At 36.0% G+C, this 14,527-nt stretch overlaps 1 protein-coding gene across 1 annotated transcript in view; it reads left to right on the plus strand.

Annotated features, from left to right (window-relative positions):
- Window positions 1–14,527, plus strand: part of mfsd9 (major facilitator superfamily domain containing 9) — a 42,723-nt gene that overhangs the window by 24,624 nt on the left and 3,572 nt on the right. The window contains exon 5 of the mRNA XM_039743885.1: window positions 2,373–2,582. Coding sequence (XP_039599819.1) covers window positions 2,373–2,582 — 210 coding nt within the window. The remainder of the gene's footprint in view (window positions 1–2,372; window positions 2,583–14,527) is intronic.

The following is a 14,527-nucleotide window of genomic DNA, read 5'->3' on the forward strand; positions in this document are numbered from 1 at the left end:
ATATTGGCAACACTTAAAGTGTAGCTTTCGATTGTGCTATAGGATACAACAAGTGTCATTTGCAGAACATTGCTGAGCAGAGTGGTCTGTTGTCCTCAATTTATTATTCTTATATTTGTAATATTAAAGGTTTGCTAAAATAATAAAATATGAAAATCTATTACTATAGAATGGTAGTTTCACTGAAATAGGTATATTGACTTGGAGATCCATTCAAACATTTCAAAGATTTTCAAGTGTTCCTGCATTACAAATGGTAGCTATACATCTTGTCGCAATCTGTATTTTTACAGAAAGATTTGGCTTTTTACTTTCTCATATATGAAGTATAGGGAAAGTATTGTAATCGTCCAAAAATTAGACCTTGAGACTTTGATGAATCTCGACGTTTTAGACCTCCCTGAGTCCGAAAATACCATTTTTGGAATTATGTCTGTGAGTGTGTGTGTATGTAAACCTGATAACGTGAGTACACTTTCAGTTAGGTCAGTTTGTGAAAGAATTATATATTTAGTCTAAAGTCTGTGTTTAAATTTCTTAGTACAGTAATCCCTCCTTGATCGCGGGGGTTGCGTTCCAGAACCCCCCGCGATAGGTGAAAATCCACGAAGTAGAAACCATATGTTTGTATGGTTATTTTTATATATTTTAAGCCCTTAGAAACTCTCCCACACTGTTTATAAATATTCTCCGCACAGTTATACAGTAAACCCTCGTTTATCGCGGTTAATCTGCTCCAGACAAATAAATGAATTTCCACGAAGTAGCATTCGTTATTTATAAATCTAATATTTGCGCAGTTAGAGAATAGAAAACCTGTTTATGACCTTCTAAATACGTTTTTTAACATTATTAGAGCCCTCTAGGCATGAAATTACACCCTTTAGTCAAAAGTTTAAACTGTGCTCCATGACATAACAGAGATGACAGTTCTTTCTCACAATTAAAAGAATGCAAACATATCTTCCTCTTCAAAGGAGTGCCGTCAGGAGCAGAGAATGTCAAAGAGAGAGAGAAAAATAAACAATCAAAAATCAATAGGGCTGTTGGGCTTTTAAGTAAACGAAGCACCGAGATAAAGTGGCGCAATGAAGGGATCAATGTGAAGGTAGTCTTTCAAGAATTTTTTAGAGGAGCGTCCGTATCTTCTAAGCAAACAGCCTCTGTGCAAACAGCCCCTCTGCTCACACCCCCTCCGTCAGAAGCAGAGAATGTCAGAGAGAGTGAGAGAGACAGAAAAGCAAAAATCAATACGGGCTGTTAGAGCTTTGAAGTGTGTGCGAAGCACCGCGCGGGAAGCATATCGTATATCATTGAGGAGTTTTATTTAATACGTAATATGTGCTCTGATTGGGTAGCTTCTCAGCCATCCGCTAATATCGTCCCTTGTATGAAATCAACTGGACAAACAAACTGAGGAAGCATGAAATCCGCGAACCAGCGAAAATTCCGTTATATATATTTAGATATGCTTACATTTAAAATCCACGATGGAGTGAAGCCGCGAAAGTTGAAGTGCTATATAGCGAGGGATCACTGTATAGCCGGTGGAAAAATTCATTTAACATTATAACAAAAAAACTTTTCCAGGAGTGTTTGCTTCATTTTGCTGAAAGACTAACGTTTGTGAGAAGAGCCACGGTTTTGCAGGAAAATGATCACAAGTACAGAGCTAAACTAATATTAGAGTGGCTTGAATTAAAAGATGGAATACCTTAAGTAGTCAAGTCAATGTCCTGACCTAAACCACATTGAGAATCTATGGCACAATCTATAAATTGCACCGCAAAGTGCAAGCATAGAAATTTATATTAGCTCAAGTAAATCTACCAAAAATGAGGTAAAAATTGTTCCCCTTCAATGTACAAAGCAGATAAGTGGCAAACATAGTAAGTTTAAAGTTTTAAAATATAAACCTTTGTGGTCATAATATATAAGCAGCATGTATCAGTTTTTTTTTAATTTGATTAAGATACTTGCTCACAAATGAGTAATTCTTTTCTTCATCTTGGTCTTCAATAAAACATAAAATGATGTGTAATATGAAGTAATATTTCGTTAACACCTTGAAGGTTTTTAAAGAATCTGAATACTTTTCTAAGGGAATGCAAATGTATACAGTTTTTAAAATTTTCTTAAGATATTGATAAAAGTAAAGCGTTCTTGAATTTAGTTAGGCATTTAAAATGCTGTTGGTGTAGGTCATCCCAAAAATCTTTTTTTGAAAGTTAAACTGTCCATTGTCTACTGTATAAATACTATTTAGTTATTTAAAGTTTTTTTTTTAGCTAAAAGGTTTTTGAGTACATTTTTCTTTTTATTCATACATTGTTTATAGTGTTTAAGTGATTTTTCTGGTTATTTATCTACAGGTATTTTTAAACACTCACTTTCAATTTGCAAAGCACTTCTGTCCGATCTAGTCTCCGAAAATGAGCGACCGCTGGTGATTGGCCATTTCAATGCTGTTTCTAGTGTGGGTTTCATTCTTGGACCAGCTGTTGGCGGTTACCTTACTGAACTTGAAGGTGGTTTCTACATTTCCTCCTTTGTTTGCTGTTCACTTTTTATTTTGAATGCAGGTATGTGGACGATTGTGAATGTCTAACAACTTTATAAGAATACTTTTAATGCAAGCCAATATGAACCACTTTTTCCATTCTTATCCTATATAATTTTGTCAATATATAGACAATACAGTATGAATGATGTATTATGTCAGAGCAGATTGAATGGAAGAGCTGTTAATTTAATGTCATCCAGCTGTTTTCTTAACCTTTATTTTAGTACAGGGTCAGGAGATGCCACAGCAGTAACAGGTTCAAGGCAGGAAGACTTTGGAAAGGATATCATTTCAGTTTAGGGCACAGTAAGACAAATTCCCTAATTAAGTACAGTATACCTTTTAAACAGCCTATTCAACATATCTGTTAATAAAGTGAGAATACTACGTGAGAACTGCTGTGTGGACCTAGTCTTTCCTAAGTATTTAATATCTTAATCTTTTCACTCAATCTTATATACCTTACAAAGGAAGGGGAATTGCAAATTGAGTTGTACAACAGAGTTTTGCAGTGTAGCGTAAGCCACAAACTAAGTGTAATATGGACAAATATTACCAACAGTACAAAGCAATAAAGTTGCAAAACAAAAATGTTACTTAATTTTGTCTGGGAAAATGATGCAAGGATGGTTTTCGGATGGTTATTTTTTCACAGTTGCAATGCTATTTTAAGTATTTACCAAGCCTTGAGAAGTGAAAAAGTTGTGAAGGTGTAATGTAACAGTATTTGCTATGCATTACTAACAATTGTCAAGCACACAGATAACACAGTTTCATTTTCAATTTCAGTAAAGGAGTTACTGTCCTACATTATTATAGAAGGAGGTGTCACATTGTCCATACTTTACACAGTACTACACACACAAAACTTTATTTTGTTTTAAAAGTCTTTTAAAGTAACATAAAGATGCAGGACAGCACTGTATATACACAAAAAGCTGCATGCCTGAATTATATAGAGCAAATTGTGAATTTGTTATTTCATGATGTACTAACATCCTACCCAGAAATATTTTTTTTCTTTATATTTAATATCTGATGGTGTGATATGCTTTATCTTCCTGTGAATTTATAATGTAATAAGCAGGGTTCAAAAATTAAAAGGAAAGATGAGAAGTACAGTAGATCACTTAAAAAAACATAAAACAAACAGTAGTACTCTTAGTAGCCATCTGATTTTTGGTTTCTACGTTTTTAAATGTGGTTGGTTATATTTTTGTAGTTTTCTTTTATGAGTAATAGATAATTTAACTTTTTAATAACTGAAAAACTGCAAATTGTTAAGTTCAAAAAGTCCCTTAAATCCACCAAGCATTTAATCCACCGTTTTTATACCACTTCGATATTTTATGTGAATTATCTTAGTTTATACCCACCTTGATTTTTGTTTGGAGATCTTTTTTTCAGTGTTTGATTGAACCAGAGCAATACTATTGTGTTGGAAAGGTGTATGAGTGAGCTAGTTGAGGACTGTTTAAACTATCAAAAAGAGGGCATGGAGGTTTTTAAGTTTGTGTAATGGAATGAATAATAAAGTTAATAAAAATATAAAAAAAGAACTTTGAAGTTATTAGATTTGCCATGTTTATGCTGAAATTTAAGAGCAATGTGCCGTGAATCAATAATAAACTAAGAAAGAAATTGCAAAAGACAAAAGCAGATGTATAATGCATACATAAAAGTTATTTCAGCATTAACTGTAAAAGGACATGAGGGCAGTGTTTTAAAAGGGTATAGAATAGTCCAGGGGGATGTTAAGTATGTTAGGAACATTAAGAATGAAATAAAATATATACAGAAACTAAAATAGACAATACCCTAAATTCGTAAATTTTTGATGTTTTCATGTGGGAAGAAGGAGAACTTTAAAATATTCTATTAAGAGCTAAGAACTACACAAGCTCATTATTTTTGAAAATATATTACAGAACATAATAAGCACAAAGTCTTTAAAAATGTTCATACTTACTGTAGTTAAGCAGTAACCAGACAAGGAAACAGAACAGAAGTCAGTCACTCAGTCATCGTCCAACCTGCTATATCCTAACACAGGGTCACGGGGGTTTGCTGGATTCAATCCCAGCCAACACAGGGTGCAAGGCAGGAACAAATCACGGGCAGGGCACCAGCCCACTGTAGGGCACACACACACACTAGGGACAATTTTAGGATCACCAATGCACCTAACTAGCATGTCTTTGGACTGTGGGAAACCGGAGCACCCGGAGGAAACTCACGCAGACACGGGGAGAATGTACAAATTCCATACAGGGAGGATTCGGGAAGCGAACCCAGGTCTCCTTACTGCGAGGCAGCAGCGTTGCCACTGAGAGGGGAAAATATTTTTTCTTTCTTACTTTTATTAGTTTAAGTTAATCATAAAAGTAATAAAAAAAAAAGAAAACTGTAAAGCTTTGCAATTTTGTTTACAAAATAAAAAACAATAATTACACCCTTTTTTTCTCTCACAGTGTCACAATCGAAGTGCGTTTGTCTGATTTGTCAATCTATCATTGCTAATCCAAAGAAGAAAAATGTGGAAAGGCACTTTCAAACTGTTCATAAAAACTACGAAACTGACTTCCGAAAAGCGATCTGAGAAAGAGAAAGGAGAGGGAACTAAAATGGCAGTTGAGACGCAATGGAAGGCGTGTGCGCAACTTGACAGCATACGCTACAGAGCAGATTAAAAATTGTCTGTCAGACTTTATCTGATGGAAAAAAAGTAACGATTCGAGTGTTGCCCAATGTAGCAGAGTAAGAGTAGCGTTTCTTCTTCACAAATGTACTCAAGTAAAAGTAAAAAGTATGGTGCAGTAAAACTACTCTTAGAAGTACATTTTTTTTTTAAAGTTACTCAAGTAAATGTAACGGAGTAAATGTAACTTGTTACTACCCACCTTTGATACTCGGGTAGATCATTTTGACCTGGTCATTTTAAAGTAGCTGGCAAGCCGAAAAAGTGCTCAATCTTATATACCTTACAAAGGAAGGGGAATTGCAAATTGAGTTGTACAACAGAGTTTTTTGCAGTGTAGCGTAAGCCACAAACTAAGTGTAATATGGACAAATATTACCAACAGTACAAAGCAATAAAGTTGCAAAACAAAAATGTTACTTAATTTTGTCTGGGAAAATGATGCAAGGATGGTTTTCGGATGGTTATTTTTTCACAGTTGCAATGCTATTTTAAGTATTTACCAAGCCTTGAGAAGTGAAAAAGTTGTGAAGGTGTAATGTAACAGTATTTGCTATGCATTACTAACAATTGTCAAGCACACAGATAACACAGTTTCATTTTCAATTTCAGTAAAGGAGTTACTGTCCTACATTATTATAGAAGGAGGTGTCACATTGTCCATACTTTACACAGTACTACACACACAAAACTTTATTTTGTTTTAAAAGTCTTTTAAAGTAACATAAAGATGCAGGACAGCACTGTATATATACAAAAAGCCGCATGCCTGAATTATATAGAGCAAATTGTGAATTTGTTATTTCATGATGTACTAACATCCTACCCAGAAATATTTTTTTTCTTTATCTATACTAATAAAAGGCAAAGCCCTCACTCACTCACTCATCACTAATTCTCCAACTTCCCGTGTGGGTGGAAGGCTGAAATTTGGCAGGTTCATTCCTTACAGCTTCCTTACAAAAGTTGGGCAGGTTTCATTTCGAAATTCTACGTGTAATGGTCATAACTGGAAGCTGTTTTTCTCCATTTACTGTAATGGAGATGAGCTTGAATGCCGTGGGGGAGTTTCATGTGACATCATCACGCCTCACACGTAGTCACGCTGTACATAGAAAATCAGGAAGACCTCCAAAAAGTGCTGAAGAAAACATGCATTATATAATTGAGAAGGCAGCGAAATAATAAGAAGCGGCGAAAGTGACATATACAACCATATTGATGAGTTCTGCTACTTCGGAAACAAAGCACGATGTAAACCTACACTTTAAATTAAGTTCATAGACAGGCTGCCGCTGGCGTTTGTAATTTAGTGCCTGCCCATATAAGGCCGTCCGTCAGCGGCAATCCAATAGCAAACTCCCACTAAATATTCACGGGTTAAGGACTGTGCTTATGCAGAGGAAGATGAGATGGTCAGCGTGGTGTTTGGCACAAACTCAGCGAAACTGCGAGAGAAAGTTTTAAGTGCCAGGACTAAGGTAACATTAAATACAGCCATGGACATAGCACGAGATGGCACCAGCACAACTGGGAACTTCGATGCATGTACACCGAGCGCTCACGTGAACTGACGAGTGCACAGATAAAAGCAACAGTTCCAAAGAGCGCTGAACAAAACCGAATTACACAATTGAAAAGGCAGCAAAAAATATGAAGCGCCTGATAAGCATATTCATAAATCCAGCTACTGCGGAAACAAAGCACACGGTGGAAAAAGTCAATGTCCCGCTAAAGGAAGACAGTGTAAAAAAAAAACCGTGCATGCAGTGTGTCAGGTCTCAGATAAAGAAGAAGACGAGCTGTTTATTGATGCAGTAAGAAACGAATCGATGAATGAAACCTGTCATCTTTACAACGATTGACAAACACGGAATGTAACTTGAACACAACACATCCTACAAATACGAACCTGATTGAAAGAAATAATGATAATCAAATCCTTGATGACAGCAACACTCAGTAACACTCACAAAACAAATACTGTATATTGACAGTCATGTTACGTTATTTTTAAAATGTTCCCTTTTCTTTTTCTAGCTTTTTTAACACACTACTTCTCCACTGTGATACGCGGGTATATATATATGTATATATATATATCCCGATCTACATACTCGAATAATGGATACTTTATTCGCCATCAATGATTGTTTTGGTAAAGCCATACTCAGTGTATTCATTAGATGAACGGTAAAAAAGTAAGAGCGAGGGAGGATGACTTATTGAGGCATGCAGGCTGTAGTGCTCAACTCTATCTGAATTGCGCGATCACATTTGAAAAATATATCTTTTCAAGTTCTATTTAGTCCATATGTGTCAAACTCAAGGGCGGGCCACATCCGCCCGGCGTGTAATTATATCCAGCCCGCGAGATCATTTTATATACTGTATTATTGTTATTAATGGCCCGGTTATATGAAGCGCTGGTAACACAATAAACTACAGATCCCATAATGCAGCGCTTCAGCTGCCTTGCCGAACACTTACGCGTTAATCAAGTCTAGCTTATGATGCTGCAAGTTATTGCGAAGCTAGCTCACACGATGCTGAAGAGAAAAGTTGATTCTGAAAAAAGAGCCTTTAAAACCGATGGGAGGCTGAGTATATGTTTACTGAACCCGTGTGTCTCATTTGTGGAGCTAATGTGGCTGTAATTACAGAATTTAATCTAAGACGGCACTATGAGACAAAACATCAGGGAGTTCTGTGTTGTGGAGATTCTCAGGATGGATTGCAGGTGCTCATCAGTGAGGCTGAAAGACCTGAATGCAATGCAGAAGATACAGAAAGCAGAAGAATTAAATAAGAATCTGACACTTCAGCGGACGTTTTACCCGTGCACAATCACAAAGTGATTTCAAGTGAAGTTGCTTTTATGGGAGACACAAATGCACCAGTGCAACTTTCCCTGTTGCCAAGTAATGTTAAACCAAGTCGTCACTACGGTGTTCCCAACACGCACTTTGCTGATAAACCGAGCTCACTGAGTTTGCACGGCGCTTTGGTGACTTTGAAGAACAAAAAAAGTCCGTCTACATGCGGCTCGAACCTTGTGCATGTTTGGTAGCACATATCTGTGTGAGAAGCTCTTCTCAGTGATAAAGAATAACAAAACAGCACACAGGAGTCGCCTCACTGATGAGCACCTGCAATCCATCCTGAGAATCTCCACAACACAGAACCTCACACCAAACATAAACGAACCTGTTGCCAAAAATAGATGCCAGGCGTCCAGCTCTAAAATGACATATGAGCAAAGACAACTTAATGATTTGATTTGTTATTGCTGAAAGGAACACATTTTATTTATATTTCCAGGTTTTGTTATGCAGCATGTTCATATTTGAATTTGTATAATTTTGAAAGGATATATTTTTATGGAGAGCAAAATCTTTTGGGATATTTAAAATCTAAGTTTATTTTTTATATAAATTTACATAAGAGTAAAGAAATTTGAATGTTTGTTCTTTTAAGTTATTTAAGGTTTGAGTTGATTTATTCACGAATAATATTCCTGTCTGTTTTACCATTCCTACCAAAGATATTTCTGTCGACTAAATAAAAATTCCTTCTATTTAAAATTTAAATAGAACTTGAACAAATATGATAGTTCATAATATCCACGCAGACTTGCACGTAAGAGCGGAGTTATCCGTTTTAACAAGCAGCGTATTGCACTGATAAGAAATAGCTGTGTGTGTATATATGTAGATATGTATGTATATGTATATATATGTTTATATATGTGTGTGTGTATGTATATATATATATGTGTGTGTATATATGTGTGTGTATGTATGTGTGTATGTATATGTATGTGTATATATGTAGATATATATATGTATGTATATATGTTTATGTGTATATATGTGTATATGTATAGATATGTATATATATATGTTTATGTGTGTGTGTGTGTGTAAATATATATATATATTATATATATATATATATATATATATATATATGACAGCAACACTCATCACTCACAACAGTGACAAAACAATTACATTGACAATCATGTTACGTTATTTTCAAAATGTTTCCTTTTCTTTTTCATTGCTTCTTCAACACACTACTTCTCCGCTGCGAAGCGCGGGTATTTTGCTAGTGTTTAATATCTGATGGTGTGATATGCTTTATCTTCCTGTGAATTTATAATGTAATAAGCAGGGTTCAAAAATTAAAAGGAAAGATGAGAAGTACAGTAGATCACTTAAAAAAACATAAAACAAACAGTAGTACTCTTAGTAGCCATCTGATTTTTGGTTTCTACGTTTTTAAATGTGGTTGGTTATATTTTTGTAGTTTTCTTTTATGAGTAATAGATAATTTAACTTTTTAATAACTGAAAAACTGCAAATTGTTAAGTTCAAAAAGTCCCTTAAATCCACCAAGCATTTAATCCACCGTTTTTATACCACTTCGATATTTTATGTGAATTATCTTAGTTTATACCCACCTTGATTTTTGTTTGGCAGTTGAGACGCAATGGAAGGCGTGTGCGCAACTTGACAGCATACGCTACAGAGCAGATTAAAAATTGTCTGTCAGACTTTATCTGATGGAAAAAAAGTAACGGTTCGAGTGTTGCCCAATGTAGCAGAGTAAGAGTAGCGTTTCTTTTTCACAAATGTACTCAAGTAAAAGTAAAAAGTATGGTGCAGTAAAACTACTCTTAGAAGTACATTTTTTTTTTAAAGTTACTCAAGTAAATGTAACGGAGTAAATGTAACTTGTTACTACCCACCTCTGATACTCGGGTAGATCATTTTGACCTGGTCATTTTAAAGTAGCTTGCAAGCCGAAAAAGTGTGGGCACCCCTGATATAGGGTGGTTTTTTTTGTTTTTTTTTTTTAATCCTTATTTTGCTAGAAGTTTTAAAAAAAAGTAAAAACTAAAACCATTGTTCCAGGTCTTTCCTGGTCAGACTTTAGATTTTTGACAGTTTTTCTGTATTTCTTACCAGCCACAGCCAAGACGTTCCTGGGAGGTCCAGTATAGTTTCACATTTTAATGTATAGAATTAGGAATGACAAGGTCTTAAATTTACCTATAAATTATACCACTTTGCACTAGAATATTGACCCAGACAGAGCTGGCCACTGATTTTTGCAATTTAAATGAAGCATTGGTCATCCATTTTCAGCAAAAGGCAAAAATAAAGAAAGGGGGGAGCCACAGAACAAAATGTATCTCTCAGTGTGGTTGATATGGTGCTCTTCCTCCAAGTTCTTCATAGCCGGTTACTCTAAATCAGCTAAATTAATTTTATAGGACCTGTAGGTTCAAAGTTAGTTTTTTTTTCTATTCCCTGTCACCTTGCTCACAAGCAATATGACTTTGGAGCATTTTCTGTTGATTGTCTCAGAACAGTGTCACAGTTTGGGAGTTGCAGTCAGAAATAAATTTAAAGATCTTTTTAAATTTAGATTTCACATCATATTAGAAAACACTAATCTTCCATCCATCAATCCATTATCCAGCCCGTTATATCCTAACTACAGGGTCACGGGGGTCTGCTGGAGCCAATCCCAGCCAACACAGGGCGCAAGGCAGGACCACTAATCTTCCCCTGTCTCTAATTAGCTATCTCTCTAACTCTTTCACCACCTAATAACTAATGTGTTGTGAGTGTACAGGCACAATGATGGCTGCCGTTGCATCATCTAGGATGTTGCTGCACATTGGTGGTGGTTGAAGTGGTTCTCCTCTGTCTATGTGCTTTGAATATTGAGAATGGCACTATATAAATGTAATTCATTATTATTATCCATCCATTATCCAACTCGCTATATCCTAACTGCAGGGTCACAGCGGTCTGCTGGGGCCAATCCCAGCCAACACAGGACACAAGGCAGGAAACAAATCCTGGGCAGGGCACAAGCCCACCACAAGTCACACACACCAAGCACACACTAGGGACAGTTTAGGATCGCCAATGCACCTAACCTGCATGTCTTTGGACTGTTGGAGAAAACTGGAGCACCCGGAGGAAACCCACATAGACACAGGGAGAACATACAAACTCCATGCGAAGAGGACCCAGAAAGCGAACCCAGGTCTCCTTACTGCAAGGCAGCAGCATTACCACTGCACCACCGTGCCGCCCATTATTATTACTAATTGTCCCATAAATAAGTAATTCTATTAGCACATTATTTTTTCTATTTATGGAATATTTGCTAAAAGGAACTGACTAACCTCCCAAATCTCACATCCACACCTAAATATATTTTAGCTAGTGATGAGGAGAATACTGGGACATGAGTGATGAGGTATGAGCCACTGGATAATCTTAGGCAACTCTGAGAAAATGACCTCTCAATTTCTCAGACACTCAGTGGAACTCAGTTGTTTCTAATATACATTCTTAATCAGGCTGTGGAAAACTACAAGAAGCCAAGAGAGGACATGCAATATCACTATTTTTTTAAATTGTCTCCTCGAGATAACAGACTAATTTTATCGAGATCTCAAGAAAACGAAAATTTGTTTTCTTGATATAACGGAATAATTTTATTGCAATCTTGAGAAAATGAAACTTAACTCCTGGCGTCAGGCTCGCTTAGATTGCGATGCCTACAGCTGAAGCCTCGCTAACCGTCTTCTTAAATGAGGAACACTAACGTTATTATTTTCTAAACTATAACATAAACATATTTCAGCCTGCGTCAGCCCTTGATTGAACAAAAATGTGATGTGCTAATCAATAGAGTTCTGCTCTTCTGCCATTTCAAACAGGACGTGACTTCAATTAGCTAAACATTAAACGTTAGATACAATTATTTCATAATTTTGAGAAAGGAAGATCTTTTGTTTTATTGAGATCTCAATAAAATGATTCCGTTATCTCAAGGAAACAATTTAAAAAAATAACAATATTGCACATCCTTTCTGAGTTTCCACAGAAAACATTACTGCAATTACAATAATATTACTGCACTTAATATAGTTCACTATGAGGAGTACCCTATGCTGCCTGATGTGTAGTAAAATGCAAGTTAAGTCACTAAATAAATTCTACAACAGGGAAAAATTGTATTCCCAATCACAAATTTCACCATCTAAACTCACTATGGGGAGCAATATTGCATACCAGTGCCAAGTTCTAAAAATACCTGCTGGGGCACTTTCCTAATAAACCGCAGGTGTGGTCAAATTTTGGGACAAAACATAGTCTATGGTCTTTCTCTGTACAAATGAGAAATCTATGCAAAATTTGGCAAAGACATATTCAACAAATAGATATGCATACCAGCCAAGCACACACACCCACATTCAATTATATATAGTTCATGGTCATGTTGAGTGGAGCATGTAGTGATAGCATCAAGCCTCTTTTTATACAGGCATTAAACATAATTTATCAAGTGGATTAAATGATACTTTAAATGAAAGTAAACATAATGGAGGCCAAATGCATTACAGGTAAAAAAAAAAAAAAATGTGCGAAATCAAAATAGTGTAATACAAAACTCATTTCATTCTTGTATAGCACACTTCAGTCTTAATCCCAGAACACTTATTTGCAAATGATTTCTAGCTAAAACAACAAAGCAGAGTCAAACATATCAGAACTATATTGAACAAAATTTATATAAAATTGTACAAGTTATGTTTCTAGTCTTGATCCAACATATTAATCAGAGCTAATGTTATAAAACTCTTTTTTACTATCTAGTTGATGCTTGTCTTTCAACCTTTAAATGTTAATGAATAAGTCTGTATTTTTTTCTCATTTTCACAGTTTTAAAGGGCATCATCCATATGTTCATCCATAGTTTAACCTGTTTTATTTCTTCTTCCTAGCATCTGTAAACTATTCTGCACTTACTAAAATACTGCAGTCGAATGAATAAATTACGTTGAGTTTGTCAAGATCCCCTAAAAGGCTAAAATGTCTAGCACACATGTTACATAAAGCTTGGTTTTTCCAGTATGTAGCAGAACCGACTTCTCTAAGACAACAAGGGAAGCTCTGCCTCCTCTAAAATGTCACAAAAATGTATCAAATATGTACTGCTGTATTTACATTATTATCACAAAGACTGTGCTAGAACATGTTTGATGGCTAGTTCATTCATCAGCAATAATTTCTTGCAGGTCGTTTAATATAATTTTTTTATCTCATACATTCTCATAGCAGTGCAATCCATTAAAATCCATTTAGGTGCAGCTTCACTAGACTTCAATGGCACTTCAGAATATGCTTTGTTTTGAGTGCAGCAAAGATCGATGATTATTGGGCAGTTCTTGATGATTATTATTGGATAGTTCTTGTCTGGGCCTACTTAAATGGCTTTCTCATTTCAAAGACATTCATGTTATGTAGTAGTTTTTGGCTGTTTGCTTTAGTGTGTATAGTGGTGGACAGGCACCTCTTCAAGTGCTGGTTTCTTCCTTACACCCAACATTTCTGGAATAGGCTTTGATCCCCAGTTCAAGTTCAAATTTTATTGTCATGTGCACAGTAAGGAAACACGTTTCCCTGTACAATTAAATTCTTTCATTGCTGTTCACACCAAATGACAAAACCAGCTTATAAAGATAAACATAAATAATAAGTAACAGAGGCAGCATAAAGTATAAAAACTGAATAGAAGTATAAAGTGTAATTGTGCAGGTAGTTGTGTGATGGACAAGTCAAATACACTTGTGTGAGGTAGATAGAATGAAGTGAACCATGGTTATAAACTCCAGTCAGTTATTTAGGAGTCTAATGGCCTTGGGGAAAAAAAGAGTTCTTTAGCTTGGAAGTCCTGCATTTCAAACTTCCATACCTCCTGCCTGAGGGCAGAAGTGTGAACAATTCGTGTTGGGGTGGGTTGGGTCCCTAAGGATCGAGCCAGTTCTCCTGCGAACTGTGCAGTTGTAGATGCTCTGCAGAGAGGGCAGTGGGATCCTGGTGATCTTCTCAGCAGTGACTTGGAATACAAGTAACATTCTCAAACCTGCTTAATCTAATTCAGCGTTGCAGTGGGGCCAAACATACTCCTACATTCATGCTGGAGTCAATTTGGAGTTGCCAGTTAAATTAATTTACATATAGCTGTAGGGGTGGGGAAGGCAAACACATGCAGAGAGGGAGAGGATGCAATCTCTGAATGGACACTCTCTGGGTATGAGATTTGAACCCGGGATGATGGATCCATGATGTGGCAGCAGCAGATTTGGAAAATGGATGGAATTATTGCCATAAGCTATTTTTATACTGTTTTTGAGCTGATGCTTAACTAACAGAATCTAAATTGAGTACAGT

The sequence above is a fragment of the Polypterus senegalus genome, chromosome 2 (genome assembly GCF_016835505.1).
Source record: "Polypterus senegalus isolate Bchr_013 chromosome 2, ASM1683550v1, whole genome shotgun sequence".
In the NCBI taxonomy this organism is placed as follows: Eukaryota; Metazoa; Chordata; class Cladistia; order Polypteriformes; family Polypteridae; genus Polypterus; species Polypterus senegalus.